Source organism: Arvicanthis niloticus, chromosome 4, assembly GCF_011762505.2.
Source record: "Arvicanthis niloticus isolate mArvNil1 chromosome 4, mArvNil1.pat.X, whole genome shotgun sequence".
Lineage (NCBI taxonomy): Eukaryota > Metazoa > Chordata > Mammalia > Rodentia > Muridae > Arvicanthis > Arvicanthis niloticus.
Genome location: NC_047661.1, coordinates 81,992,622 through 82,019,648, shown reverse-complemented (window position 1 = coordinate 82,019,648; position 27,027 = coordinate 81,992,622). Strand labels below are relative to the sequence as shown.

The 27,027-nt window shown below is 40.7% G+C and overlaps 1 protein-coding gene across 2 annotated transcripts; it reads left to right on the top strand.

Moving 5' to 3' along the window:
• Positions 1–768: 768 nt before the first annotated feature.
• On the top strand, positions 769–25,128 carry LOC117707488 (bile acid receptor-like). Of its 2 annotated transcripts, XM_034500870.2 has the most exons (11): positions 769–858; positions 7,195–7,319; positions 10,231–10,593; positions 13,174–13,314; positions 16,932–17,074; positions 17,166–17,270; positions 17,405–17,504; positions 18,361–18,474; positions 20,089–20,211; positions 21,496–21,609; positions 24,345–25,128. In XM_034500870.2, the coding sequence occupies exons 2-11, from the start codon at positions 7,256–7,258 to the stop codon at positions 24,590–24,592; spliced, it is 1,515 nt and encodes a 504-aa protein (XP_034356761.1). In that variant the 5' UTR covers positions 769–858; positions 7,195–7,255; the 3' UTR covers positions 24,593–25,128. The 2 variants fall into 2 exon arrangements, with proteins under 2 accessions (XP_034356761.1, XP_076789151.1); XM_076933036.1 differs by lacking the exon at positions 24,345–25,128 and having other exon boundaries at positions 21,278–21,603.
• Positions 25,129–27,027: the final 1,899 nt, after the last annotated feature.

The following is a 27,027-nucleotide window of genomic DNA, read 5'->3' as shown; positions in this document are numbered from 1 at the left end:
CACGTGGAACTGTATTAAAGGGTTGCTGCATTAGGAAGGGTGAGGACCACTGCATTATAAGGATGAGATCATTAGCCAAGTATCCAACACACTTTGTTTATATAAGTGGCATCTTACGAAATGATAGTGAAGTTATTTACATATCTTTCTTGGACTTTCATGGAATCTCATTTCTTACTAATTAGCTATGAGAACCTAAGCAAGCCGTGGAGTCTGATGTCTATTTATTTATATTACATTTTTTTTATGGAAGAGGAGGGAAACACAGAAACTAATATATACACTGAACAGTGTACTAACTTATAAATCATCATTTATACATTTACTTGGGGCAGCAACTTCTTTTTCTGTAGGGAAAAGAAGATACAGGACAAACAAACTGAACTGTCCCAGCACCTGTGTTAATGGATTTTTCTATCAGTGTGGACCCCTGTTCTTCCTGGACAGCTCCCCCACTTCTGCATTACTCCCCCACTTCTACTTACTAGTTTGCAGAGACCCAATATCACATTCAAAACACAAAGCATTTGTTAAGTAAACAGTAAGAAGCTCTAAAGAATGGGACCTGCAGGTCCCAAAGGCCGCAGTCCCTGATGGGCTGGTTATATTTTGATTTATGTCAGCCTGTCATTGCCCTGTTTTGACCCAAGAGAGGGCTGTGTGGGAAGTTGTCTGTGAGATAGACCTGAGGCACTGCTCTGCAGAGTGTCTGGAGCCTAAGTGGATACATCGTCCCCTGTCCAGCCTCTGATAAGCTGGGGAGTGCCTGCTCTGCTCAGCTGGGAAGTCAGCAGAGTTGCTACGTTTCTGCTCTCATTTTGTGAGGAGGAGGGCAGACCGCAGGAACACTACCCAATTGTGAGTACTTTGTTTTCTCTAAAATAAGACAATTTAAAAATCTTCTGCTGTCTGAATTAAATATGAGTGCTAATTTTATTGTCAGTTTGGGTGTATATGAAACTGTACAGTGTTATCAAAAAGACGTTTTTGAGGGCTTTAACCTCTACCATCACAAGTTCTTATTTTGCAGAAGTGAGTGAGCTGATTGTTATTTAATTTAGAGTTAAACCCTGAAAACCACTTTCCTTAAAAATAAGAAATTTCGTGGACTACAGTAGATTATAAAGTAATTTCATTCTTGCCCGTAGAAGCTCAGAGCGATTTTGGACTATAGCTGAACTTAATGGACAGCTTATCTAACGATGTGACCCATGCAGAAATGATGCTCGCTGTTTCACTTGCTAAGTGAAATCTGTTTTTAAATCAAGACCTTACTGTTACTGTGCTTTGTCTTGAGAGGCAAGAGTATAAGTAGACCCAAAACACCACGAAATATATGCTGTATATGACATTTCTGTTGAAACTGTTATGACGACATAAAGACTAGAGTAGAGAAATAGACACAAATTACGTTTCTGAAATATAGAATGTATTACTTTCATAGTTTCACTAATTTTAAAAAAATATCAGCATGGTTTTTTTGCTATTATTATTAATCTATAAAATGATTTGAGAGAAAATGAATTAAATAACTTTTTTTTTAAAAAAAAAAACTAAATGTACAACCTTATGGCTCTTTTTGTATAAAATATCTAGACTAGATGAATCTGTTGAAAAGGGAAGAGACATGATGACAGGCATTTGGGAAAGGGGAAAAGGTGTGACCCTTACTGGATTTGAGGTATGAAGGCATAAGGTGCTCTGGAGTTGTGTGGTGATGGCAGTTGCATTGGATGTAAATATTCTGAATTCTATAGTTAAAGTTGAGTTTTATGAGTTAATTATATGCCAATAAATTACTATCAAAACTATAGGTTAATAATCCTCATTGGAAAGTGCCTTCTATATTCTACAGTTCAAACTCTCATAGAGAAGTCAATAAACCTTATTTTCTGTTGTTCAAAGATGTTCTTCTGATATTTTTTGACTAGGGTAAATTTTGACTGGAGAACCTTGACTCAAAGATGCATGAGCACAAAAGAATCTATTGTTTTATGATTTTGCATCAAAGAATAACTTTGCCATACAAAACGGTTTTTGTAATAATATTCTTTTAGAAGTATTATGAAAATGAAAGCATTTTTCTTCTAAAGCAAACTACATCATTTAATCAGAGTTCAAGAGATACACACTACAAGAGTAGATCTCAACAGTGTGAACTTCCACTATGTAATCTAGTTCTCAGGAGTCAGTGTTTCTTTTTCCTGTTATAACTCTAGACAGAGAAAAATCTTTGAGACCCATTTTTTTTTTTTTTTTTACTAAGGAGGAGAAAATGCAAAGGCATTTATAGAATTAAGCATCTTTTTTAGCAGACTACCTACCATTGACAATCCATGGAAAGCACACTTTTTAGTAAATTATAGTTATTAAAGGAAAAATGGATTTTGTCCATACCCAGTTGATTATCTTGATAAAATGTCCTGTTTTAGCTGAGCTATTTTGTTTTAAATAAATATTTACTAGGAAAGATAACAAGACAGAGTCCTTGCAGATCCACAGAGCCCTTGCTCTCCAACAGGCAGAGATTCTCTCATGCTTCTACTTTACTAGTAATCTACTTGAGTGTTTTGAAATTTATATTTATTTATTTGCGTTGTTTGTGAATGTATGTGCACACGTGCAGATGCATGTGCCACAGAGCATGTAAGGAGGGTAGAAAACAGCCCTTGGGAGGTGGTTTTCTCTTTGCATCATGAGGCATCAATCATCAAGTCATGGAGCTACAGGGCAAGTGTCTTTATACAAAGGTGTGTCTTGTTGACCCTATAGCAAGTTTTAAAATTAATTTTCTTAATATTTTATTTTGAAAGTTTTATTTTGTTTTATATCTGTATACAATACCCCTATTAAATATTTTAAGAACTTTGTTATAAAACCTTGTAAATCAAAAAGCAGTGCAGCAAAATTAAATAAGAAAAGTCTAGAATTTTGTGAAAAATTTGAGGTAGAAAATGATGCAAGTGCCAGGCATTGGTGCACACCTCTACTCCCCGCACACAGGCAGTGCAGAGGCAGAGGCAGAGGAGGCAGAGGCAGAGGCAGAGGAGGCAGAGGCAGAGGCAGAGGCAGAGGCAGAGGCAGAGGCAGAGGAGGCAGAGGCAGAGGCAGAGGCAGAGGCAGAGGCAGAGGCAGAGGCAGAGGCAGAGGCAGAGGCAGAGGCAGAGGCAGAGGCAGAGGCAGAGGAGGCAGAGGCAGAGGCAGAGGCAGAGGCAGAGGCAGAGGCAGAGGCAGAGGCAGAGGCAGAGGCAGAGGCAGAGGCAGAGGCAGAGGCAGAGGCAGAGGCAGAGGCAGAGGCAGAGGCAGAGGCAGAGGCAGAGGCAGAGGCAGAGGCAGAGGCAGAGGCAGAGGCAGAGGCATCTCTGAGAGTTCAAGGCCAGTACAGTTATATAGAAAAACCCTGTCTGGAAAAACAAAAACAAAAACAAAACAGGAAAAAAAAAAGGGATGCAAGTACTTCTGTGAGCACATAAAATAGATATGCATTTCAAATTTTGAAAGGCCTCTTTTTGCAAGAGGGTAGTTGATGTATACATCCTGGATTATAACTTGTCCAGATCTGATGGGAACAGATCTGATGTAGCCAGTACTTTAAGGCTTTTTTTCCCCCTTTAAAACCAGTGTTAGTAGAATTTGGATTTAGAACACCATTATTTGTAGCATGAACCCTGACACTGGCATTATAAGTTTCTTATGTGTGGTCATATAGTCACCACTTTTGCTCAATACAGTTCATCAAGTGAACTCTTAGCCAGAGAAATCTTATGTAAATAGAGATAACTGATTTTTAATATTCAGTTGCTTAGTTATTTTATGCTGTGACATATGAAGCTTAAATGATAAGCAGTCAATTTTAAAGATGAATAACAACTTTAATATTCCATGTTCATCTGCATCATTCTAGTTTCTAAGTGAAACCCAGAAGAGACAGTTAGAAAGAATACATGATATTTCTAAAATTAGTACACAAATCAGACCAACAGCATTTTTTTTTTTTTTTTTTTTTTTGGTTTTTCAAGACAGGGTTTCTCTGTGTAGCCCTGGCTGTCCCAGAACTCACTCTGTAGACCAGGCTGGCCTCGAACTCAGAAATCTGCCTGCCTCTGCCTCCCAAGTGCTGGGATTAAAGGCATGCACCACCATTGCCCGGCCAGACAATCAGCATTTTTGTTTTTGAGACATATGGTCTCAATGTAGCACTAGGCTGGCCTTGAATTCACTATGTGACTACAGTTGGCTTTGAACTCACTGTGTAGCTGAGGTTAGCCTTGAACTCCTGGTGTAGCTGAGGCTGGCCTTGAACTTACTGTGCAGCTGAGGTTGGCTTTGAATTTACTACATAGCAGAAGGGCCTTGAACTCTTGATCTTCATTCCTCCACTTCCCAAGTGCTAAGGTTATAAGACTATGCTGTCACATTCAACTCAGAATTCTTTTTATATGGAGAGTCAGCTGATTTGTGGCAGTGGAGAAACAGACATACAGCATGGTTGTTATTGGTGTTATTACAAGGGAAACTTCACATTGAAAGTACATTTACCCAGAGGCATTGCTGCTGCTTCATTCAATTCACGTCATTGGTTTTAACGTCATTGGTTTTAACAGCAGAGACTGGGAGGCTCATGTGCTTTTAAAGGAGCAGGACATGACTTCCGGACCTATCACTATTGGAATCATCTTCAGAGAGGGAGAAATCTTGGTTACAGAGCTCATGGGAGTAACACTCCAAAGAAAAATTTAAAAAATAATTTCACAGCTGGAGAGATGGCTCAGCGGTTAAGAGCACTGACTGCTCTTCCAGAGGTCTTCAGTTCAATTCCCAGGAATGACATGGGGGCACATAACCATTTGCAATGGGATCTGATGCCCTCTTCTGGTGTGTCTGAAGATAGCTACAGTATACTCATAAATAAGTCTAAAAAACATTTTAGATGTTCAGACTGTGTCATCTGTATGTATTTTTGGGATGATTTAAAAATTCTGTTTTTTTTTTCTGGGCATGGTGGCACATCAATGCCAGCCTGGGCTACATAAAACTTTATCTCAAAAAACAAAACAAACAAACCAAAGAAAACAACCTTCTACACTCCTGTAAAGCAACAAGCCCATCTTCTTCTTTGCTGTTTTCTTTTGGGATAGTATTTTCTTCCTTTTTGATTTATGCTGTCTGTGTATCCCAGGCTGGCCTCAAACTCACAAGCCTCCTGCCTCAGTCTCCTGAGGAATGCAGCACTGAGCCAGCCCCTTATCTTCTATTGGAGAGCAGAAAGCTACAAGCTGTGATGGCCTCTATCGTGATCTCCCTCCCTCTGAATGACTCCCAGCTTTGTGCTATTTAAAGACATCTTTTTGGAGTTCCTTCCCAGGAAATAAGAAGGACATGTAAATTCCCCCTAAGATATAGAGTCTTAGATTGTGATATGTTTTCCTCATTGTTGAGGACTGCACTCTGCCTCAACTCTTTGGGGCTAAGTGCTCTGGTCAAGAGAGAGAGAGAGTGGGGCTGGAGGGGCAAGCGACTAGAAGAATGGAGACAAGACAGGGTGTGTGGTCAGGTCTTAATTCTCACCCCGTCTCCCTTTATTGAAAGGAAATCTGGGGTATTTATCAACACAAGCAGGTGAAAACACTTTACCACGTGCACCATACAGCTGAGGTCACTAAACAGCAAAACAAGCTATGTGGGATAAACAGTATATTTATCAGAGTGTGCTTCAGCTGTTATAGGCTTTTGCCAACCAAGTCTTTCATCAGGGTATATGGTTCCAGATGGCTGCAAAGTTGATCTAGCCGATTTCTACTAAAGTCGGCTCCCAACACCTCATAATTTTCACTCATGTGTATCTTTCTATTCAAAGTAAAATTGATGAATTTTGCCCAAATTGATGCTTTAATACTTATCAGAAGTATTTACAAAGGACTTAGACGATGAGAAAGTGCCATGAAAGCAATTGTTTCTTACTCTCTAACTTCCTCTGTATTTGCAAAAATGTCTAGTTTTCTTTAAATTTCACCTTAATTTAGAACATGGAGATCTGAAAAAACCATTAGAATAATTTTTTTAAAAAGACTTGTTTATTTTGAGCCAAGTTCTCATTATGTTTCCCTGGCTGGCCTGGAACTCTTTGCTAGACCATGTTGGCTTCAAACTCAGAGACTCACCTGTCCTTTGCCTCCTCGGTGCTGAGTTTAAAGGTATCTGTCACTATGTCTACCTGAGCTACAACAAAAAATTACAATTCTCTTTCTCTTCCTCCCTTCTCTCCCCCTTTCTGTGTGGGAGTTGGTGTGTGTGTGTGTGTGTGTGTGTAGAGGGTGTTGGATTGCCTGGGGCTAGTGGTGCAGGCAGTTATAAGATTGAAACCAAACTGTCCTATAGGAGAACAGCAAGTCTCTGAACTGTGGAGCCATCTCTCCAGTCCCCTAAAGCAACAGTTTTGGGGACTCAGTTACTGTTAGGAGCTGTGTTGACTTTCTCAGACACCAACAGCTTTGCTAAGAGAGGGTCCATGCTACAGCTAAGGTTCAGAGAGGTGTAATAAGATACCCAAAAGTAAGCGGTGAACTGAAGTTTGAGTTCTAACTTCAAATTCAGTATGCCTCTAATGGTGATTGCCAAAACCACTTAAAGGCTAAGCAGTAAGAAATTGGCAACATTAAATAACTTGGTGTTTGAAAACATGAAAAATTTTGATTATAATGGAAATAGATGTCTCATGTATAAATTCTGCAAATTTCACTTCTTTTCTAAGAAATTGTTAATATGTGTGTGTGCACACACACACAAACATGTGTTCGTGATGTATGTGGGTGTGTTATAGAACACAGGTGGAGGGCTGATGACAGCCTTGTGGGATTGGTTCTCTCCTGCCATCTCCTTTTTTGCAGGTTCTGGGAATTGAACTCAGGTTGCCAGGCTTCTGTTACAAGCTTCTTTATTCCATGAGCCATCTAATCAGCTTAAAATTTTTATTAAAAAAATAAGCCATTGTAACTTTTTGTTGTTTTTGGCACAGAATCTTGCTATTTAGCTCGGGCTGGTTTTGAACTTACTGAGTAGTCCTGGTTGTTAATAGTGACGCTCTAAATGCCTCAGTCTCCACAGTGCTGAAATCACATGCATGTGCCACCATGCCTGGCTTTACACTGTAGTGTAATAAAATCATGAGCAGTCTGTTACAACTCCCTCCCTCAGGTTTTATTCTGAAAGTGTTTAGCATTGCTGAAGGAAACAGAACTGGAAGCTGGACCAAAGAATGGCAAACACCTATGTCACTACATCTGATGGGTACTACCTCACTGAACCCACACAGTATTATGGTATGTAATAAAAATAAAATATTTTTTGTGTGTGGCTGGAGGGATGGCTCTGCAGTTAAGAGCACTGGCTGCTTTTCTAGAAGACCAGAGTTAAAATCCTAGCACCCACATGTTTGCTCATAACCATTTACAATTTCACTTCTAGAGAACCCAATACTCTTCTCTGGCCTCCTCTGGCACCAGACACATGAGAAGTTCACAGACATACATTAATGAAAAATTCTCACACACACAAAATAAATGAGCCTAAAAAACTGCATTCAATTAAAAGAAGAATTAAGTCACAAAAGTTGAAGTTAGTTTTAAGGACAAATGGAGTCAAGCTTTTATGTAAAATTGTACATGAACCTTACAGGAGTCACACTTGACAAATTTTTATATTTTTTTTAAAGATTTATTTGTATTATTTCTAAGTGTGTGTGTGTGTGTGTGTGTGTGTATTTGCAGCACAGGTTCCCACAGAAGTCAGAGGCATTGGAGATGCGTGGAGCTGGAGTTTGTGAGCTGCAACGTGGGCGCTGGGAATCGAATCCTGATCCTCTGAAAGAGCAGAATACATTTTTTTTCTTTCATGCATTACATGGAGACCACAGTTTTCCCTCACTTCTCTCCCCCTACCTCTCCTCTCCTCCAGATCCACCCCTTCTGCCTCCCATCAGAAAAGAACATGTCTCCCAGGGATATCAACAGAACACAGTGTAACAAGCTACAAAAAGACTAGGCACACACCATCACATCAAGGCTGGACTAAGCAACCCAGTAGGAAGAAAGGGGTCCCACAGGCAAGCAAAAGAGCCAGAGACCCCTCCTGCCACCACACACAGTTAGGAATCCCACAAGATCACACAGAACTCATTTGTAAAAGCTGAGCCTTCTCTCCAGCCCTTGAAAAACTTCTAAAGATTTGTTGACTTATTTTCTATTTTATGTGTATATCTGTGTGTGACTGTGTGTGTCTCTGTGTTCCATGTGAGTGCAGGTGCCTGGGAAGGTGAGAAGCTGGAGTTACAGGCAGCTGTGAGCCACTCTGTGTGTGCTGGGAATTGAACCCTGGGCTCTCTGTGCGGGCTGCAAGTGCTGCAAGACTCTTAGTTACTGGGCCCTTAGGCCCTAGCTATGTTTGAAATGCTAATATTAATATAAATCTTGTAAAACAGAAAGCCATAAAAAAGTAATGCAGGTGACACTAGAAATTTCTACACAAACACTACAGCAATGTAATAGATGTACTTTTACACACAGTTTTCAAAGGAACTTAAAGCCCTCATTCCATGGAGTAGGAAAGGTTTACTTTGGACAGCCAGCCAGTAAAGGCCCTTTTCTTTCTTTCTTTTTTTTCTTTTTAAAATAAGTAACTGTTTTACTGATTTCTTTTCCCTGGTTTGTTTGTGGTGCTGGGGATTGACCCCAGGATCTTGGCATGCTCTGCGAACACTTTTCTAGAGTACTATATCCCCAGAAACATTTGTCTTGTATCAAGCTGTTTGATAGTATTCAGCCCTGTACTGGTGTCGGATGCTATAGGATTATAAATGACTTGTGTGAATGGTTTTTACTGGTCTGGATGGGAGAATTTTGAAGATGATCTTAAATGTAATTATCTGATAGCTCAGTTCCAGGTAAAATATACCCTTACCAACAGTGTAACCGAGGACTGCTCCATTCTTTTGGAGCTAATATTTTGAATTAAGTTCAGTAATTCTCCTGAAAGCAGGGAGTAAATTAGCTCTTGGAACTTCTGATGATCATGACCATAATTTATCCTGTGCCATCTTATAGTTTATATGTGCTTTAAGTTTTTATTTATTTCCTTGTTTTATTTTCTCTACCAGGTTTTGTACTATAGACTACTTGAGATACTGGGAATTCTCCTCTTTCTGCCTCCTATCTCATTGTAGGAGTGCTAAGATTAGAAATGTATACTACTGCATCAGGCTGTAGGTGGCCTCTGGGTATAGAACCAACAGATCATCCAGCTTGTGTGGCTAATGCTTTTATGGGTCGAGCCATTTTAAGGACCCTAGGCTATGCTTTTAAAAAATTATATGTATGTGTCCCAAGAAAACACACACACATACACACACAAACACACACACACACACACACACACACACACACACACACAGATGATCGAGCATGCAACATATATTGAGGTTTGTCAGAGCTGACTTCATGGTGGAGTCTGAAACAAATTCAGCAGGCTTAAGGAGCACAAAGCACATTCTTCTATTTATTTTTAATAAAAAACATTTTTTGAAGACAAGGTCTTATTGTATAAGGGTGCTTGCTCTTTTAAGATTCCTTACTGGGAAATTAGGAGAGGCAGCTGTCGTGCCTCCAGGAAGTGGGTCTAAAGTTGACATTACCAAATTAGGCCACAAAGCACTGTTTTATGTGACTTGGGTTGGATAGGTATTTGGAAAGTCCCAAGATTATTCTGGATAAGAATAATGGGCCTAGTCAAAACCCGACTAATGGGTTGTGGCTGTAGTCAGCCTGCCTCTGGGCCTGTGCATGGGAGGCCGAGAGTGTTCTTACCATGCCTGAAGCCTTCTCTGCTATGTTGTGGCAACAACCACAAGTAGAAGGTAGGGGGAAAACTCAATTACAAATCTGGGAGATATTCAGTTTCCCTTAAGGAGAGAGATGAGATTGGTGCATGCACCACTAGCAGCTAATGCCCTTTCTTCTGGCTTCTGACCCACCTCTGCACACCTCTGGGGTCATAGCACTTATTAGGTATTGTAGTTCTATTCACTGTGTTCCTATTGGGCTGGACAGCAAGCCCTGAGATGTAGTAGATGTGTTGAAGTAACTTTCTGTTGAGCATAAGACATTTTGAAGTTTAAAATAATTATGAACTTTTTTGACTTTATATGATTTGTTCTTTTTTTTATGTTAATAAAACCAGACATTTTGCCAGAACAAATCCATTATCAGCTGTGTGACATGGATTTCCAAGAATCACCCTATTGCCAATACTCCACTGCTCAGTTCCCTCCAGCATTACAGTCCCCATCTTTACAAAGCCATTTCAACACACATGGCTTGGATCCACAGTACAGTGGTGGTGGTTGGTGCGGACTCGACGCTCGAGAATCTAGTCAGGCCACTTATGTGGTTGTTCATGATGATGAAGGTGAATTCCCTGGGACACAAAGGTGCAGACCGACTTGCTCTTTACGCTGCAAGGGACAAGATGAGCTCTGCATGGTCTGTGGCGATAAGGCGTCAGGATATCACTATAACGCACTTACCTGTGAGGGCTGCAAAGGTAAGGCTAAGGTGAAACCAAACGGGGCAGTGCTGCACATACCTGGTACACTCCTGCATGTGCGTGTGCACGTAGACACACACACAGACACACACACATGATACACAAACACACACATGCATAGACACACAACTTTATTTATTTATTTATTTATTTATTTATTTATTTTTTGGGGGGGCCTTGTTGTGGTTCTTTACAAGCCCCAGACCCTCCTCCAGTACAATAGTGGTCAGCACAGAAGGGCACCCCAGATGGTTCCCAACTTGGATTTCAACCAAATCTAACTGGCCAGAAGGCAAAGAGAGAATTAAATTCCACTGGGACCCAGACTTGGCCCAGTCATGGCAAAACCCTTAAAAGTTCTTGTAGCTGTTCAACAGCCAGAACTAGGTCCTGGGTCAGAGGTCCTTTGGGTCAAGCCAGGAGTCAACACTGACAAAAATCTCATCCTGAGGCCATATCTGGGACAGGCAAGGATCTTTGCCTGAACCTAGTCTTTGAGACACTCAACTTTATAAAACATGAGAAACAAAACCAGGAAAAAGTATGTTTAAGGGATCAATCTGTGTGATCAAAGACAGGAGAATAAAATGTTAAGTTTAAGTTTCTCTTTCTTTCTTTCTTTCTTTCTTTCTTTCTTTCTTTCTTTCTTTCTTTCTTTTCTGAAATAGGTCTTATTGTGTAGCCCTGGTTAGTCTAGAACTCACTATGGAGATCAGGGCGGTCTCTGTGTAAGTTCTCTAGTCTGTGTTATTGTTACAGCATCAGAAAACCAACTAAGATGACAATCTTTGCCGGGCGGTGGTGGCGCACGCCTTTAATCCCAGCACTTGGGAGGCAGAGGCAGGTGGATTTCTGAGTTCGAGGCCAGCCTGGTCTACAGAGTGAGTTCCAGGACAGCCAGGGCTACACAGAGAAACCCTGTCTTGAAAAAACAAAAACAAAAAACCCAAAACAAACAAACAAAAAAAAAAACAAAAAAAAAACAAAAAAAAAAAGAAAAGAAGAGAGAGAGAGAGAGAGAGAGAGAGAGAGAGAGAGAGAGAGAGAGAGAGAGAGAGAAAGGTCTCTTTATGCATCCCTGGCTGCTCTGGAACTCACTGTATAGACCAGGCTGTCCTTGAACTCTCAGAAATCCACCTGGCTCTGTATCCTTAGTGCTAAGTATTAAGAGCGTTCACTACCAGGTCTGTATCTTCATTTTTAATGAAGACTTTCACATTTTACTTTAAACTCAATACATACAAGCAAACAAACATTTTCCCTGTCTCTAGAAGAATTTGGTGCTGAAACAAAACATGACATTATAAAGATCTATTAACCCTGAAACCTTTTTATGTGGTTGATAAAATTTACACACTTGGAGAAAATTTGAAATAAGTGACTTCTAGGATTCTAAGTCAAAAGATTTTTTTTTTAAGTGCTTCATAAAGAAAGAGAACAAACTGAAAATCTGGAAGTGAGGGCCAGTGTTTGCAGTGATTTTTGTAAAGAGCAGAAGCTTCTTTTGATAAGAACAGTTCTGAAGCAGTCTAGCACGTCAGTAATCAATAAACATGGGAATGCCGGCTGGTGGTAGAGCACTTAGCACCTTCTTTTGGATTTGATTCTAGCACCCTCAGAAACAAACCCAAACAACCCAAACAACAGAAAACAGTTTTGCCAATATAACACAAAAAATGTGTTTGTTTAGGGTAAAATTTTACCTGTAAATCTTATGCCTCTGGCATATGACGCTGGCAAAGAATAGCCAAAGGAAATGAGGAAACAGAATCCTGAGGAGAGTAGTTAGGCAGGAGTGGCCTGCTCGTGACAGGTTACTGTTAAAACTGATCTGAGGAACCCGGCATAGTTTTGAAAACCTGAGCTGAGCTTTTTCTTCTTCCATTGAATTGAAATGGTGATCTTTCAAGTGTCCACCGGAAGAGAGTAAGTAGTGGGGCTTTAAATGGGGCTTAGACTAAGCGTGACAACTCACAGGAGGGAGAGCAGGAAATGGCAGAGAAGAGGAAAGGGGAGGAGAAATGCTTTCTTGGTGCTGGGAAAGGGAGAGGGACTTTCTGCAGGTGGGAGGGACCACCTTTGTGGGCTGGACTCAAACTGTGAGGGCTTAGAAAAAGAGAGGCTTCTCTGATATTTTTGTTTATTTTAGGTGACCATGTATTCTCTCAAAGGAAACTTGAGGGATGCTTTGTGGGATCTTGATTTTTTTGTTTTGTTTTGTTTTTTTTGGGGGGATCTTGATATTTTGTAAAATGCAATTTAAAAAATTCTTCTAGGTAATTTAGCTATAGAAGGGTAGAGAGTTGTCTTAATGTGATAAGCATACTCCTTTTAATCTCCAGATGTTATAAAGAAAGACCCAACCTCAAGATGTCAACTGGAGTATACCAACTGGAAAGAATTAGATAACTTTCCAGATAAATGTATATTTAAAAAACTATTGGGAGAAAAAAAAATCCCTCACTTGATTGAAATACTCCAGCTAACTTGATTACTTTACTGTAAATGTAAAATGTTAATAAAAATGAGAAGTAACTAAAAATATCAGCATTAAACTTTGACAATTTTTGTTGTCAGGTTTTTTCCGACGTAGTATTACCAAAAATGCAGTGTATTCTTGCAAGAATGGTGGCCACTGTGAAATGGACATGTACATGCGTAGAAAATGCCAAGAGTGCAGACTGAAAAAGTGTAAGGCGGTGGGGATGTTGGAAGAATGTAAGTGCCATTGTGTTCACGGTTTGCTTTTCTGAGGGGGAATTTAACTTTTCCCAGCCTTCTTTACTTAGCAGGGAAGACATGATAATGGTGATGGTTTTCTCAGGGCGAGGCTCACCCACTGCACTGGGGATGTGCTGATTGACGCCTATGATTTCCATGATTGCTGGAAACTTGGGTGCATAATTTGTGTTAGTGGCAGACTGTACTCACATTCTCCTCTAATAATAAAATTGAAGTTAAAAATAATAATAAAAAATAAAAAAATTTCCAACCTTACTGAGAATGTAAAGCACTCTTCAAGAGTTATTTTGTACAGTACCATGTTCATTTGTGTATGCACGCCACACACATATGTACAGGAATTGCTCCATACAGATGGCCCATTATCAATTTAAGTAGTGATTCCCATAGATATTGCCCTGTACAATATTGCTCTAATTTTGAAATCAGCCATAGTTTCATCTTAATTAGAATTTCTCTGAGAACTGGAGAGGTAGCTCAGCAGTTAAGAGCATTTGCAGAGGACCTGGGCCTAGTTCCCAGCCTCCAAATGGAAGCTCATGGTCATTTCTAACTCCAGAGTGTGAGGATGCCATGCCCTCTTCTGTCCTCTGCAGGCACAAATATAGCGTGCATACACACATGCAAGCAAAACACTTACACACATAAAACAAAATAAATCTACATGATGATTTTAAAAAGATCTTGTATTTTTATGTTACTTGACCTAAAATTATATACTGCCTTGAGAAAGTGCAAAGTTAAAGTTAGTAGTTCCCAGAAAGAAAGAGAGGAGGAGGAGAAAGAAGAGAAAAAAGGAGGAAGAGGAGAAGGGGTTCTCAGAGTCCTAATGGCAGTCTTAGGACAACTGAAGAGTAAGTGGATCCCTGGATCCCTGACATCCTCATATGCAAAGCCCACTTATAGTTTCTCATGTGTCAGGCCCGGTCTCTGAATATCAATACCAGAATGTAGCGCTTTAGCATATGAGCTTTGGGAGATACAATTCAGTTCAAAGCAACCCTTGAAAAGGTTATCTTTTATGTTATTTATTAATTTAATTTGTATTCAGGATCTTACTATGTAGCTGGCCTGGAACTTGATATGTATGCCAGGCTGGCTTCAAACTGATTCCCCTGCCTCTATCCTTCAATTTCTGGGATTAAAAATGTGTGCCACTGTGCCTGGCCCAAAAGTTTTCTTTTGAACTGTCTCAGGAAACATATGTGAAAGGGAAGTCCGAGTCTTCTGAGGGATTCTATACACAAAATGAGTCATCCTTCTCTTTAACTTAAGGAAATTCTGGCTAGATGAAATCTGAGAGAGTTGGTGAGCACAGTTACTGTGATTGGTGAGCAAAAGCCTTGTCCACGTGTGTTCACGTCCATACTCTGCCACCGTTGCTTGGATCTGCACACTACATTTACCCTTCAATTGTCCTAATACTGCACTGTGTTAGTGCTCTGATGGCCCCTTCTCCTGTCTCTTTCTTTCCTCATTCTCTTCTTTTCTCCTTTCCCCTCCTTTTTTCTTCCTCTTCTTCCTCCTCTTTCTCCTCTTCTTCCCCCTCCTCCTCCTCTTGTCTTCCTCTTCCTCTTCCTCCTCCTCTTCCTCTTCCTCCTTCTCTCCTTGTAGTTTTTTTTTCTGGTGGTACTGGAAGTTGAGTTCAGGTTTCCCACATCCTAGACAATCTACCACTAAGCTACACTCATAGACTCCTTTTCTACTAAAAAAAATATTGAAGATGGGGTTTGTCTGAGTTGCCATGGCTGGTATTCAACATTCGACCATCTTGTAACAATCTCTTAGTAGTTGGGGTTACAGGTGTTTATTACCATGTTCAATACTTGATGTTGTGTTTTATACAAAGATAAAGAGAAGGAATATGTTTAGTGGATGTGCAGTCAGGTGTGGGGGAAGGGGGTGCCTCCACCAGGCCCATGCTGAGACATCCCTTCCCCCTGAGGCACCAATCACAGATGATGTAGTATAGAATAGAGTTTATTCAGGGCATGGGAAGGAGAGTTGAGAGGGCAGTAGAGACAGAGACAGAGACAGAGACAGAGTCAAAGAGAGAAGGAAGAAGAAGAAGAAGAAAAAGAAGAGGAAGAAGAAGGAGGAGGAAGAGGAGGAAGGGGAGGAGGAGGAGGAGAAGAAGAAGAGGAGGAGGAGGAGGAGGAGGAGGAGGAGGAGGAGGAGGAGGAGGAGGAGGAGGAGGAGGAGGAGGAGGGCTGGTGAGATGGCTCAGTGGTTAAGAGCACTGACTGCTCTTCCAGAGGTCCTGAGTTCGATTCCCAGCAACCACATGGTGGCTCATAACCACCTATAATGAGATCTGATGCCCTTCTCTGATGTGTCTGAAGACAGCTACAGTGTACTCATATACATAAAAATAAATAAATCTTTAAAAAAAAGAAGCGGAGGAGGAGGAGGAGGAAGAGGAAGAGGAGGAGGAGAAAGAGGAAGGGGAGAAGAGGAAGGGGAGGAGGAAGGGGAGGAAGAGAAAGGAGAAGAGGGGGAGTGGAATGGGGAGAGAGGGGGATCAGGAGGGAGAGGACAGGGCTAGAGCAAGAAGGCAAAAGAGAAAGGAGGGGGTGAGCAGCCCCATTTATAGTGAGCCAGGCACACCTGGCTGTTGCCAGGCAACTGTGGGGCAGAGCCTAGACAAAATGCTAACATTTGCTATGTTTACAATGGCTTCAATTTTTTTTTGTGTGTGTGTGTATTCTTGTTCACTGACAAATAATAAAATAATAAAGAAGAGCTTTAAGGTTTTTGTTTTGTTCTATACTTCAGCTGCTCATGAGTTTTTTATTTAATAGATATGTTTTTAAAATACTTATGAAAATGACAGGTTTATTAATACTTGAATAATTTTAGTTGCTGCTAAAAGTATTTAGGGTAGCTGCTGCTGGTCCAGCAATGGCACAAATGGAAGATTAAACACTCTATAAAAACAACAAACCCCAGGCTGGTGAAACAGCTCAGTGATTAGGAGCATACACTGCTCTTGCAGAAGACCCGAGTTCAGGTCTCAGCAGCCATATTGGGTGGCTCACAACCAGCTATAGTTCCAGCTCAAGGGGATCTGACCCCTCAGGGCTCTGTGGGCACCTGCACTCACGTGTACGTTTCCTCATGTAGACTCATGCAAATAGTTATAAAATATTATTTAAAAAACAAACAAAAACAACCCTCAAATTAATACCATTCACCTTTGAAAAAGAATTAAATGCTTTGTTTGGCTTATAAGAAAAATTGACTTAGTTTATTTTAAAAATCCTAAGATAATCTTTCTTAAGCTTATTAATAAAACCAATGATAATAGTTATAGATAATGTACTTCTACTACTCTGTGAAATAACTCTTTCACTTCTAAGATGCAGCTAATATCTAAATTTCTTATGTAAAAATCTAAACATAATTTGGAAATGAAAAATTCTTAATCTTTGTTATAATTGTGTTTTCAACCAGACAAGGTAGCTCTGAAGCGAAAAGGAATATAGGAAGTTTAATAGATGTGGACATGCATAAGAGATGTCTATGACTGTTTACTCACTTAAGACCATTCTAATCGAATCCTTCAATGTTGTATGACTTTTGTAATTTTGCAGGTTTGCTCACAGAGATCCAGTGTAAGTCAAAGAGGCTTCGCAAGAACATCAAGCACAGGCCTGCCCTGTACCCTGCCATCCAAGTGGAAGATGAAGGAACAGACACCAAACATGTGTCATCCACCACTAGATCTGGAAAAGGGGCAAGAGTTTTCTTCCATGCAGTCTCTTGCTTCTTTATGGGCAGTGTGTAACGGGCACGCTGGTTACAGGTTCCCATCTGTTCCCTTACAGGTTCAGGACAACATGACACTAACTCAAGAGGAACATCATCTTCTGAATACCATAGTGACTGCTCACCAGACATCCATAATTCCCTTAGGGGAAACAAGTACACTTGTATGTACCCATTACTGGCAAGAAATAACTTATAATGAATGTCATTAGGAAGACAGCAATAACCATTTAAAAAACCTCAGTAATTATCAGAAAGAAAATACTATGGATCATTTTTATTTCTTTTTATGGACCAGCTGCAGGAGTATTCCAACCCTGAACTAAGTTTTTTGAGACTCTCAGAGGCATCAATCCTGCACATACATGGGCTGATGAAATTTACCAAGGGACTCCCAGGTAAAATTCTGTTTCATTATTTTTTTAAGATTTATTTATTTTTATGTTCATGTGTCATACACATTTTGCCTGCAATGATATATTCATACCATGTACACACCCTATTGTGGAGAACAGAAGAGAGTGTTGGATCCCCTAGAATTGGAGTTACTTACTGATGGTCGTGAATTACCGTGTGGGTGCTGCAAGAACAACAAATGCTCTTTACTGCCGACTTGTCTCTCCAGCCCCAAATTTTCTGTTTTTAAGGTAAAGGGATAGTATATCAAACAAAAACTTCTAATTGTGGTACTAGATATACAGCTCAGAGGCAGAGCACCTGTTTAATGTGTGTGAGGCCCTGGGTTTTCTAGCAATGCTGCTTCTAACTAAAAAAAAAAAAAAATGCTTATTTTATTTTTGTCAATTAATCAGGTGAGTGACAATCTAAATATTTACAAAAAAATTATTATAATGATATAGGCTTTCTTAGATGAAACAAGAGACAAAGAAAGTCTCACCTACACTACTAGAACAAGCCACAGAGTGACCAAAACTTAGTTATGTGTAACTCAGCTTAATTATGTATTTACAGGTACAGAAATCTTTATAAAATTACATTCTTCAAGGCTAACACAGCTATGTTTGATTTGTCCTTGCCATAAGAAAGTGTCACCTAGTTCTGATAAACGTGCCCTAAAATATTACCATGTAGAGTCAAGAATTTTATTCAGATTTGAATTTATATACTATTCTTATTTCCAAGAAGCACTGAAGGTTAATAAGTAAATAAATATTTTTAAACATTTACTTTACGAACATTCTGTTTTGACTATCTGCTTCTTCATGCTTTTTTTTTTTTTTTTTTTTTTTTAAGGATTTGAAATTTTAACCACTGAGGATCAGACTGCATTACAGAAGGAGTCAAAAACTGAAGTGATGTTCCTTCATGTAGCCCAGCTTTATGGTGGGAAAGACTCAACTTCTGGAAGTAAAAAGAAAAAAAGAATTTTATTCAACTTTAAGTACATGCATGTGCTCTCTTTCTCTCTCTCTCTCTCTCTCTCTCTCTTTCTCTCTCTCTCTCTCCCTCTCTCTCTCTCTCTCTTTCTCTCACACACACATTTTTAAACACTGTTTTTTGTTTTGTTTTTTGAAATAGAATCTCACGCAGCCCAGGCTACCTAGAACTTATTGTGTACCTAAGGAAGATCCTGAACTCCTGCTGTGCCTGCTCCCACCTGCCAGCCATAAGACTAGAGCCCTGTGCCTCTAACCTGGCTTATATAGTGCTGGGGACGGGAGCTGGGGCCTTGGCATAGTAAGCCAGAACTCTGAGAGGCAGCATCAGCCTCTCATTTATCCTTTCATTTTATTTTACCTGTTAGTGTAGGAACAAATGTCTCATAATAGCTGTTTATTCTTGTGAGAATTCATACATGTATTAAATATATATTTTTTAATCTTACCCACCTTACTTTCTTCTCTCCAACACCTCCAGAATTCCCCACACATCTCTCTCTTAACTTCATGTCCTCCTCCGACCCTTCTTTTTAAAAATAACCCATTGACTCTAAGTAGTGCCGCTGATATACACAGGGGGGTGAGGCCATCCACTGAAACATGGCCAACTTCGAGGGCCCAGCCCCTAAAGAGACTGGACTGTCCCTCCCCTAGCAGCTGTCAACTGCCAACAGCTAGTCGGTTGTGGGTGGGGCTTCTGTGCTCCTTAGACAGGCTCTTTCAGTGAGGAGGACTTTGACAGGTGGCCAAACATTTAGGTGATGGCGATTCTTAAGACACAAAGGAGCTCTGAGGGAAGGTCACGTGCTTGCTTTGAAACTCATAAACACAGGCTACTGTTTGTGGAACACCTCTGCAGAGGGGTGAAATGCAATTTAGGTTAGTGTTGAACCAAGTATGAAAGTCCTCATTCCCATTAAAAAAAAAAAAAAAACACAAGCATTTTTTTAAAATCAATAAACCATTTGAATAGAGCAGGAAAGCCATCATTGTTTACTGTGTAAACACAAGAATTCAATCTGTAGAGCTATTTGTTGGTTGAGAATATGGGAAGAGGCTACAGGACAAAATCAAAACCAAAGCCAACAAAACATTCCCAGTGATGCCAGCTGCCTGAACTGACTGCACTCGTTACAGGGCATAGCATTTAAAAGTATCCTTATTTATTGGTTGTCCTTCACTACATACACTAGACCAGAAGGCTGCCAAAGGGAGGCCCTTGACGACCTGGTCCAGGATTGCTTGAGTAGTGTTTGCTTAAGGGTCTCCACAGCCTCTGGTGCGTTGAGTGGTGTGTGGAGGGTGCATGTGTTTAAGAAAGCCACTTAGTTTCCATTTCGTTATATCATGAAAAATTCATTTTGGAGGGTCTTCTGTACAATCGTTTTTTTTTTTTTTTTTTTTTAACAAAATATGAACTAATACCTGGTTTTATGTTGTAGTAACAAAAATGAGAAAGATATCATTTTAGGGGAATTTTTCTTTCACATAATAGTTATGCTGGGTTCTGAAGATACTGAATTTACTATTTATATAATGATTAGGAAAGAATATCAGACTTTGTGTTTTTACCTTTTGCTAGGTACTATGAGACAAGCAAAGCCCTCAGCGGGGACACTGGTGGTGCACAGTCATAGGGGTGAAGAAAGTGTTCATTCTTCGGAAATCTTTTTCAAGGAAGGCTACCCATCGGCTACTCTAACTGGTAACATTGTGCAATAGGAAATGACCTTGGGTGGACATGCTTTCTTTTCTCCCCCTTTCTTTTTGCTACAAGGAGAACATCATGGGCTTTCTCACAGTTCACAGGTGTCTTTCTAGTGGGGAAAGCATTTATAGACATAGCTAATACAGTTGTTAGTGCTGGCAGGCCATCAGTGAGCATTCTATTTGTAACCATTTTCTTATTTTGGCAACATCATGGCAACTCTTTCCCTATTTAATTGAGAAGCTATTTGGGGCCTCTGAATTATTCTTTGGGTTGTTTTTCAAAGTTTCCGAGGACGACGATGATGTGATATACAGCCAACATCCAGTGTCGACTACTTTTATGGGTAGAAGGGTAAGCCTTATTGTGGATAATACAGAAGCCGAGAGTGGCTTCTGCAGGCTAAAGGCTCTCAGTCCCACAGTCTCCTAATTGGTCTGCGTGGTGACACCTTGTAGTCAGAGGTATTAAAAGAGAGGCGTCTGGCTCCAGGCTCGATGCCATGTTCCCGCACGAAGTTCAGCACTGGCTGGTGGTCTCAGTGGCACCGGCCCAGGGCCCCCAGACACTGGCATGGTTGCTGCCTCCACCCGCCAACTCTGACACCTCCACTACTCTAGGCCTAGCCCCAGGCCAACTCTGCTGTCTCTCAAGGTTAGGTATCACAATACCCAGTAACCCAGTAAAACAAAACTCTAGATGGTTATAGTTAACCAATCAGATTTATATATCATAAAATCTCAATAAACAAGATGCCCACACAATTTAGTCAAGTTGTCCCAACTATTCTAACCTTTTGATATGCATAACTACCTGAGACTACTAAAGCCACTCAGGTTCACAGCTACCTCCACTTTTGCCTTCTTCTTACCCTCTCTCCCTCCTGCGTCTCTCTCTCTCACTCTCTCGCTCGCTTGCTCGCTCGCTCTCGCTCTCTCTGTGTCTCTCTCTCTATCCCTCTCTGCCCCTGCCCCCCCACCACCCTTAGCTCCGGCTCCCTTTTCCCTGTCCAATCATAGGCTCCCGCTGCACTAATATTCATCGTTCTGGTCTTTTTCAACAGCATACCAAGCGAGCTCACTCTTGAGTTTCAGGCCTGGACTTCAAGGACACAACAAAGGGGATTGTTCGTGCTGGCCATCACTCGGGCAGCCATCTTGAACTCCACCCTCAGTTTTCTTATACTGTTTCTTATACTGTTTGAGAGAAGAAAACACAATCACAATGTGTTTGCTTCTGTGCTACATTCAGATGAAAATTCACTTATATTAATCTTTTCAGGTATTACTAAAGAATTTATTGCTTCACTGTCTTACTTCTACAGAAGAATGAGTGAACTTAATATAACGGCCACTGAATATGCTCTGCTAACAGCGACAACAGTGCTTTTTTCAGGTATGGACCGTGAGAAGTCAGGCTCGGGTGACCTCTGGACAGGGAATCACTGAGCTCTTTTTATGGAACTATTAAGTGACGTTGAATGTACTGATCTCATCCCACCATGGTTTGCTCTCTATGAGTATTCATTCCTTTCAGCTCACCACTGTGTTACAGTTTTTCGCATCTTAAAAAAGTGCTTTCTTTCCCTCACGGCCCCTCGGATATACTTTCCCAGTCACGGATAGAGAGAGACTCTTTAGGAGTTAGCTATATTCTAGTCTCCAGCTTACTCCTGCCCACTCCTGAGTCCACCACAGTCACATTTCACTCCACCTTCTCCAATCCACTGTAACCTGTCAGGATCTCCATGACTTGACACCGCTGATCCACTGGTCAACACTCCATCTTCATCTTACTTGCCCTACTGGTGTATTTTGTAGAGAAGATCATAAACATCTGAAAGAAAATAAGAAGACATGTTGATTCCTGTGAGCCTTTTGGCAGAGTTTTGAAGCTATGGTGAAGACGTCTGTTGTGTTAGGAGAATTTCTCATGCTTTTTGTGTCAATTGATAGTCTTCTTGACAAGTCTATAACCTGCATTACATACTGGCCCCAGACTGAAGTGAGACAGTCACTTAGCATGGGTAACCCATTGCTCAAGCCAGTTACGTCTTCCTAGGGTACTACTGTCCTGTCTTCTTCATTGATCTGGACGACATGTTTGTGTTCTTTTATCTTCTAACTTGTTGTGATAATCAGGGCTCGTGAATGCTCACTAGGTATGCACACCCGAAGCTCAATCATGTAGGCTCCAGTGCAGCTCCATTATAGTGCCCACTTACCACTACTATGCTTCATTCCAAGAAGTTTTGTAAGCAACTGTGTGATGAAAAGGTTAAAGTAAAGGATTTAGAAGGCTGGAGGGACAGCAGTGTTGGCTGTCATCTGAATCTGAATATTTGGAAAACCGGCTTGGACTATTACCTAGGGACAGTTCACCCTGGTTGGGCCATAAAAGTCTTTTTTCTTTCAGTTCAGTGTAGGAATTAAGCTACAAATTCTGAATGGTGCAGTTCCTTAGAGCCTCGGTGTGCTGGCTGTGTGAGGATTTCCCTGTCTCAGGAATGGGACTAATAATGCCTGTGGCAATCATCCTTTATCCTTCTTGGTGCATCTTTTTAAACAAGGACTGTGTCATGCTCTCTACACTTAAGAATGTTTCAATGGGGCCAAGGGCTCCCCCTAGATTATAAATTTGTCATGAAGATATGTTTAACACATCCCTTCAGCTGATCTTTGTTTTTTCAGGGCTAATATTTCATTCCCAACAACTTGCTCTTTCATAATCTTGGCACTCCTACTCACTGTTAGGTAGAAAATAGTAGGTTCTCCTTGTCGACTGCAGTCCAACTAACAACTTGCCTCCAGCCTTGTTAACATTCAGTACAAACAGAACTAAAATCATGCAAAGAACTGCAGAAGCATGGCAGTCTCAGGAAATTTTCTATCTGTCCGTCCGTCTGTCCATCTGTCCGTCTGTCTGTCTGTCTGTGTGTACATGTCATGCATGTGGAGGTCAGAGGACAACCTATGGGAATTGTTTCTCTCTTTCCACCATGTGTGTCCTGGGGTTCAGGTGGTCAGCCAGGTGATTGCATCTTTCCTGCTGAGCCATCCCATTGCAGCATTTTATTTCACTGAATCTCTGGAGCATCACCCTCTCCTGACTTCCCCCTGTTTATTGGTTATTCTTTCTGTGCCTTCTTTATTCTGTCGCTCACACTGACAATTTTTTTTGGCGGGGGGGTTCGAGACAGGGTTTCTCTGTATAGCCTTGGCTGTCCTGGAACTCACTCGGTAGACCAGGCTGGCCTCGAACTCGGAAATCTGCCTGCCTCTGCCTCCTAAGTGCTGGGATTAAAGGTGTGCGCCACCACCGCCCGACTGCTTTTGCTTTTTTAAAAAATATTTTTCATTCATTTACTTTTATTGATGTATATATGTCTCCTCTGTCTATATGTGCACACCATGTGTGCAGTATCTGTGAGTCCACAAGAAGGTGTCAGATCCCCTGGAACTGGAGTTACAGATGGCTGTGAGCCACCATGTGGGTGTGGGAATAGAACCCCAGTACTTGGGAAGAGCAGCTAGTGCTCTTAACTGTTGATAGGTCACCCCAGCTTCTGTTTTTTACCTTTTAAGATGTAGCTCTCTCCTTCCCTACTTCTTACATATTAAGAATATAAGTACAATAAAGGGAGAAAATTTTGCCTGTGAGTTTCATTGCTAGCAAAATGACTGGATGAATGAAGGCTATCTAAGCCTTCAGAACTTCCTGGTTAGCTTATTGCTTAAGGTAGGAACCCAAGAAGTCTCATGCTTTGCTTCCTGTTGACTGTAAGAGAGGTTACTTACTACTATTTTAAAGTTTTAGGCAAGCCTTCATGGCTGTTATAGCCCCAACCTTACTCACCAACCCCTTCTTTCCCAGTAACTTTATGGAAATTATGTAACTCCCTACATTTCAGGGAGATAATCTGAAAAAATGTGATAAAAATGGAATGTAGCTCAATAGAATATGCGAAGATTAAGTAAAATCATGAACAAAGAGAATTTAATTAGCCATCCTAATGTGTATTAGGGCTCTTTAAGTACATGTGGTTTTATAACTCAATAACTCATTGTTTAAGTGCATTCATTATTCCCACCATTTTGAATCAACATTGAGATAAATATAATGTTTTTCAGATCGTCCATGCCTTAAAAATAAGCAATATGTAGAAAACCTACAAGAACCAGTCCTGCAACTTTTGTTTAAGTATTCAAAACTGTATCATCCAGAAGACCCGCAGCACTTCGCTCACCTCGTAGGGAGGCTTACTGAACTGAGAACTCTGAGTCACAGCCACTCAGAAATCCTTAGCACTTGGAAAACAAAGGACCCCAGGTTGGTTATGTTATTCTCTGAGAAATGGGATTTGCACTCACTTTACTGAAAATTTAGAGTGATGGGGTTTGCCTTAAAATTTCAAAATCAAAATTGGATGAATGATTTGAAAAATGTGAACAAAATCATTGAGTTACGATAATCACCATAAAATGGAGATCCGAAGGGCTCACCAGAGTTTGTGGAACTTTCAACTCTTAGTAGATGAACACTCCAGGATTCTTCTCAAGATTGGATGCAAAGGAAAAATGGAGCCAGGTGGTGGTATAGTCTCTGTACTTGAGAGACAGAGGCAAGAGGACCTTACATTTAAGGCAGTTCTGGGCTATGTAGTGAGACCTCATCTCAGAAGAAGACAGAGAAGAATTCATGGCCATTGTGTTTTCTTGAGTCCTCACCTAAAGAAACTCATTTTTTTTTCATTTAGCTGAAATACACGATGTATAATGTGAACAAAGGTTAGTTATGATTAGGATAAGGCAGTTTGTATGCCACACTGATTAAAGACACATCAATGGAGTAGAAGCTAATGCTTAGAACCTCTTCTTCCTGAATAATTAAAGAACAAAACCTTTTCAAATTGTATCTACTTTATATTTTTTAATAAGTATGTGCAAATTGTACAGAATGGTAGTTTCATTATGAAAATTTCATATATATATATTAGGTATTTCTGGCATATTTACCACCCACCCTGTGCTTCCCACACACTGCCGATGCCCTTCTCATCCTCCTAATATTTCCCTCCCTCTTCTATGATCTAAAAAACCAGATTCACACATGCAAGAAAACATTTGATTCCACTCTGAGTCTGGTTTATTTCCTGTGACATGAAGATCTCATCTATCTTTCTGCAAATGACACAATTTCCTTCCTCTTAAGGACTGGATTGTGTATGTATAACTGTATATATCACATTTTATTTATCCATCCATCTGCTGATGGCACTTAGTTTGATTCTGTATCTTGGCCACTGTGAATCATGCTGTAATAAACATGACTATGTAGGTTTTATGTGGCTCTGATTCCTTTAGGTGTACTCCCAGAGGTGGTATGGATTATATGGTAGCTCTATTTTTAGACTTGAAGGAAGATATATAGTGAGTTTCACAGTGGCTACCTTCTTCTTAACAGTGTATAAAGATTCATTTCCCTTCACAATTCTTGCCAACTTTTGATTTTCCCTTTCTTTTTTTCCTTTTAATTAAAAAAAGTGGTGTGTGTGTGTGTGTGTGTGTGTGTGTGTGTGCGCACACACACACACACATTTTGGATATTGGAGGACAGCTCTGTGGAACATGTTCTTTCCTTCCACCTTTATGGGTTGTCAGGCTTAGACTCACGTGCCTTTAGCTGCTGGACTCCCTCCCCAACCCCTACCCTGACATGGCCTGCATGGCTTGGCTCTGGAAGCCTGACTGGGGTGATGAGTGAATGAAGAAACAACAGACACAAAGACACAAGTACAGGAAAGCTGGGATTGTGTGGCGTCTTAGTTTCTTTTCTATTGCTGTGAAGAGACACCAGGACCAAGACAACTTATGAAAGAAAGCATTGAATTGCGGGCTTGCTTAAAACTTCAAAGGGTGAGTCCATGATGATCATGGCAGGTAGCATGGCACCAAGCATGCACTGGAGCAGTATCTGAAGAGCTTGCATTCTGATCTGCAAGTTGGAGGCAGGGGAGAGAAGAAAGCAGCTGACTGGGCCTGAGACAGGGTTTGGAAATCTCTAAGCCCATCCCTAGTGACACACTTCCTCCAACAAGGCCACACTCAGGCCTCCTCAAATAGTTCTACCAAGTAGGGATCAAGCAGTCAAATACAGGAGGGAGTTGGCCCATGCCCATTCAAACCAGCACAGGTGGGGGCTCTGATGGAGGGCATTAACTACACCACAACCTAGAAACTTAGCACATTTATTATGCATACTAGGAGTCAGGCTAGCTAGTCTTAGTTGAAGGTCCGTGAGGCTGGGCAGTCTCAAGTTGTAGTCATCCCAGAGGAGGAAACTGTGGATGCTAGTTTTTGCACACACTGTCAATATCCACACATGAAACAGGGGAAGGCTTTGCTATTCCCATAGGTCTGAGGTATCGATCTTTTTTGACATAGCTGTAATTCCGTCAATAATCCATATTCACTTAGGATTTCCTCTGATTTACACTGCTAAATTTATCCCACCAAAGGAAATATCAGCTAAAGGAACACGTTTATTATTCTGTAATGTCATACATATAAATAACCTTTTTGTATGCATCAAACTTTTCTCTTGAGAGTACCCAGTACAGCTTGATTTCAATAGCTGAATTTTTAAAGGAAGATCTGAAATAAATGCTAATGAGAGATCTGGCTCTTTGATGAAACTACCGGGGTTGGTGAACTTGTCAGAATTAATGTGAAACTGAGGAGGTGAAGCTGAAATGCTTCGGAGAGCAGTGTTTTAAATAGCTTCATTCTTCTTCCTCTTTAGAACAGATGCAGA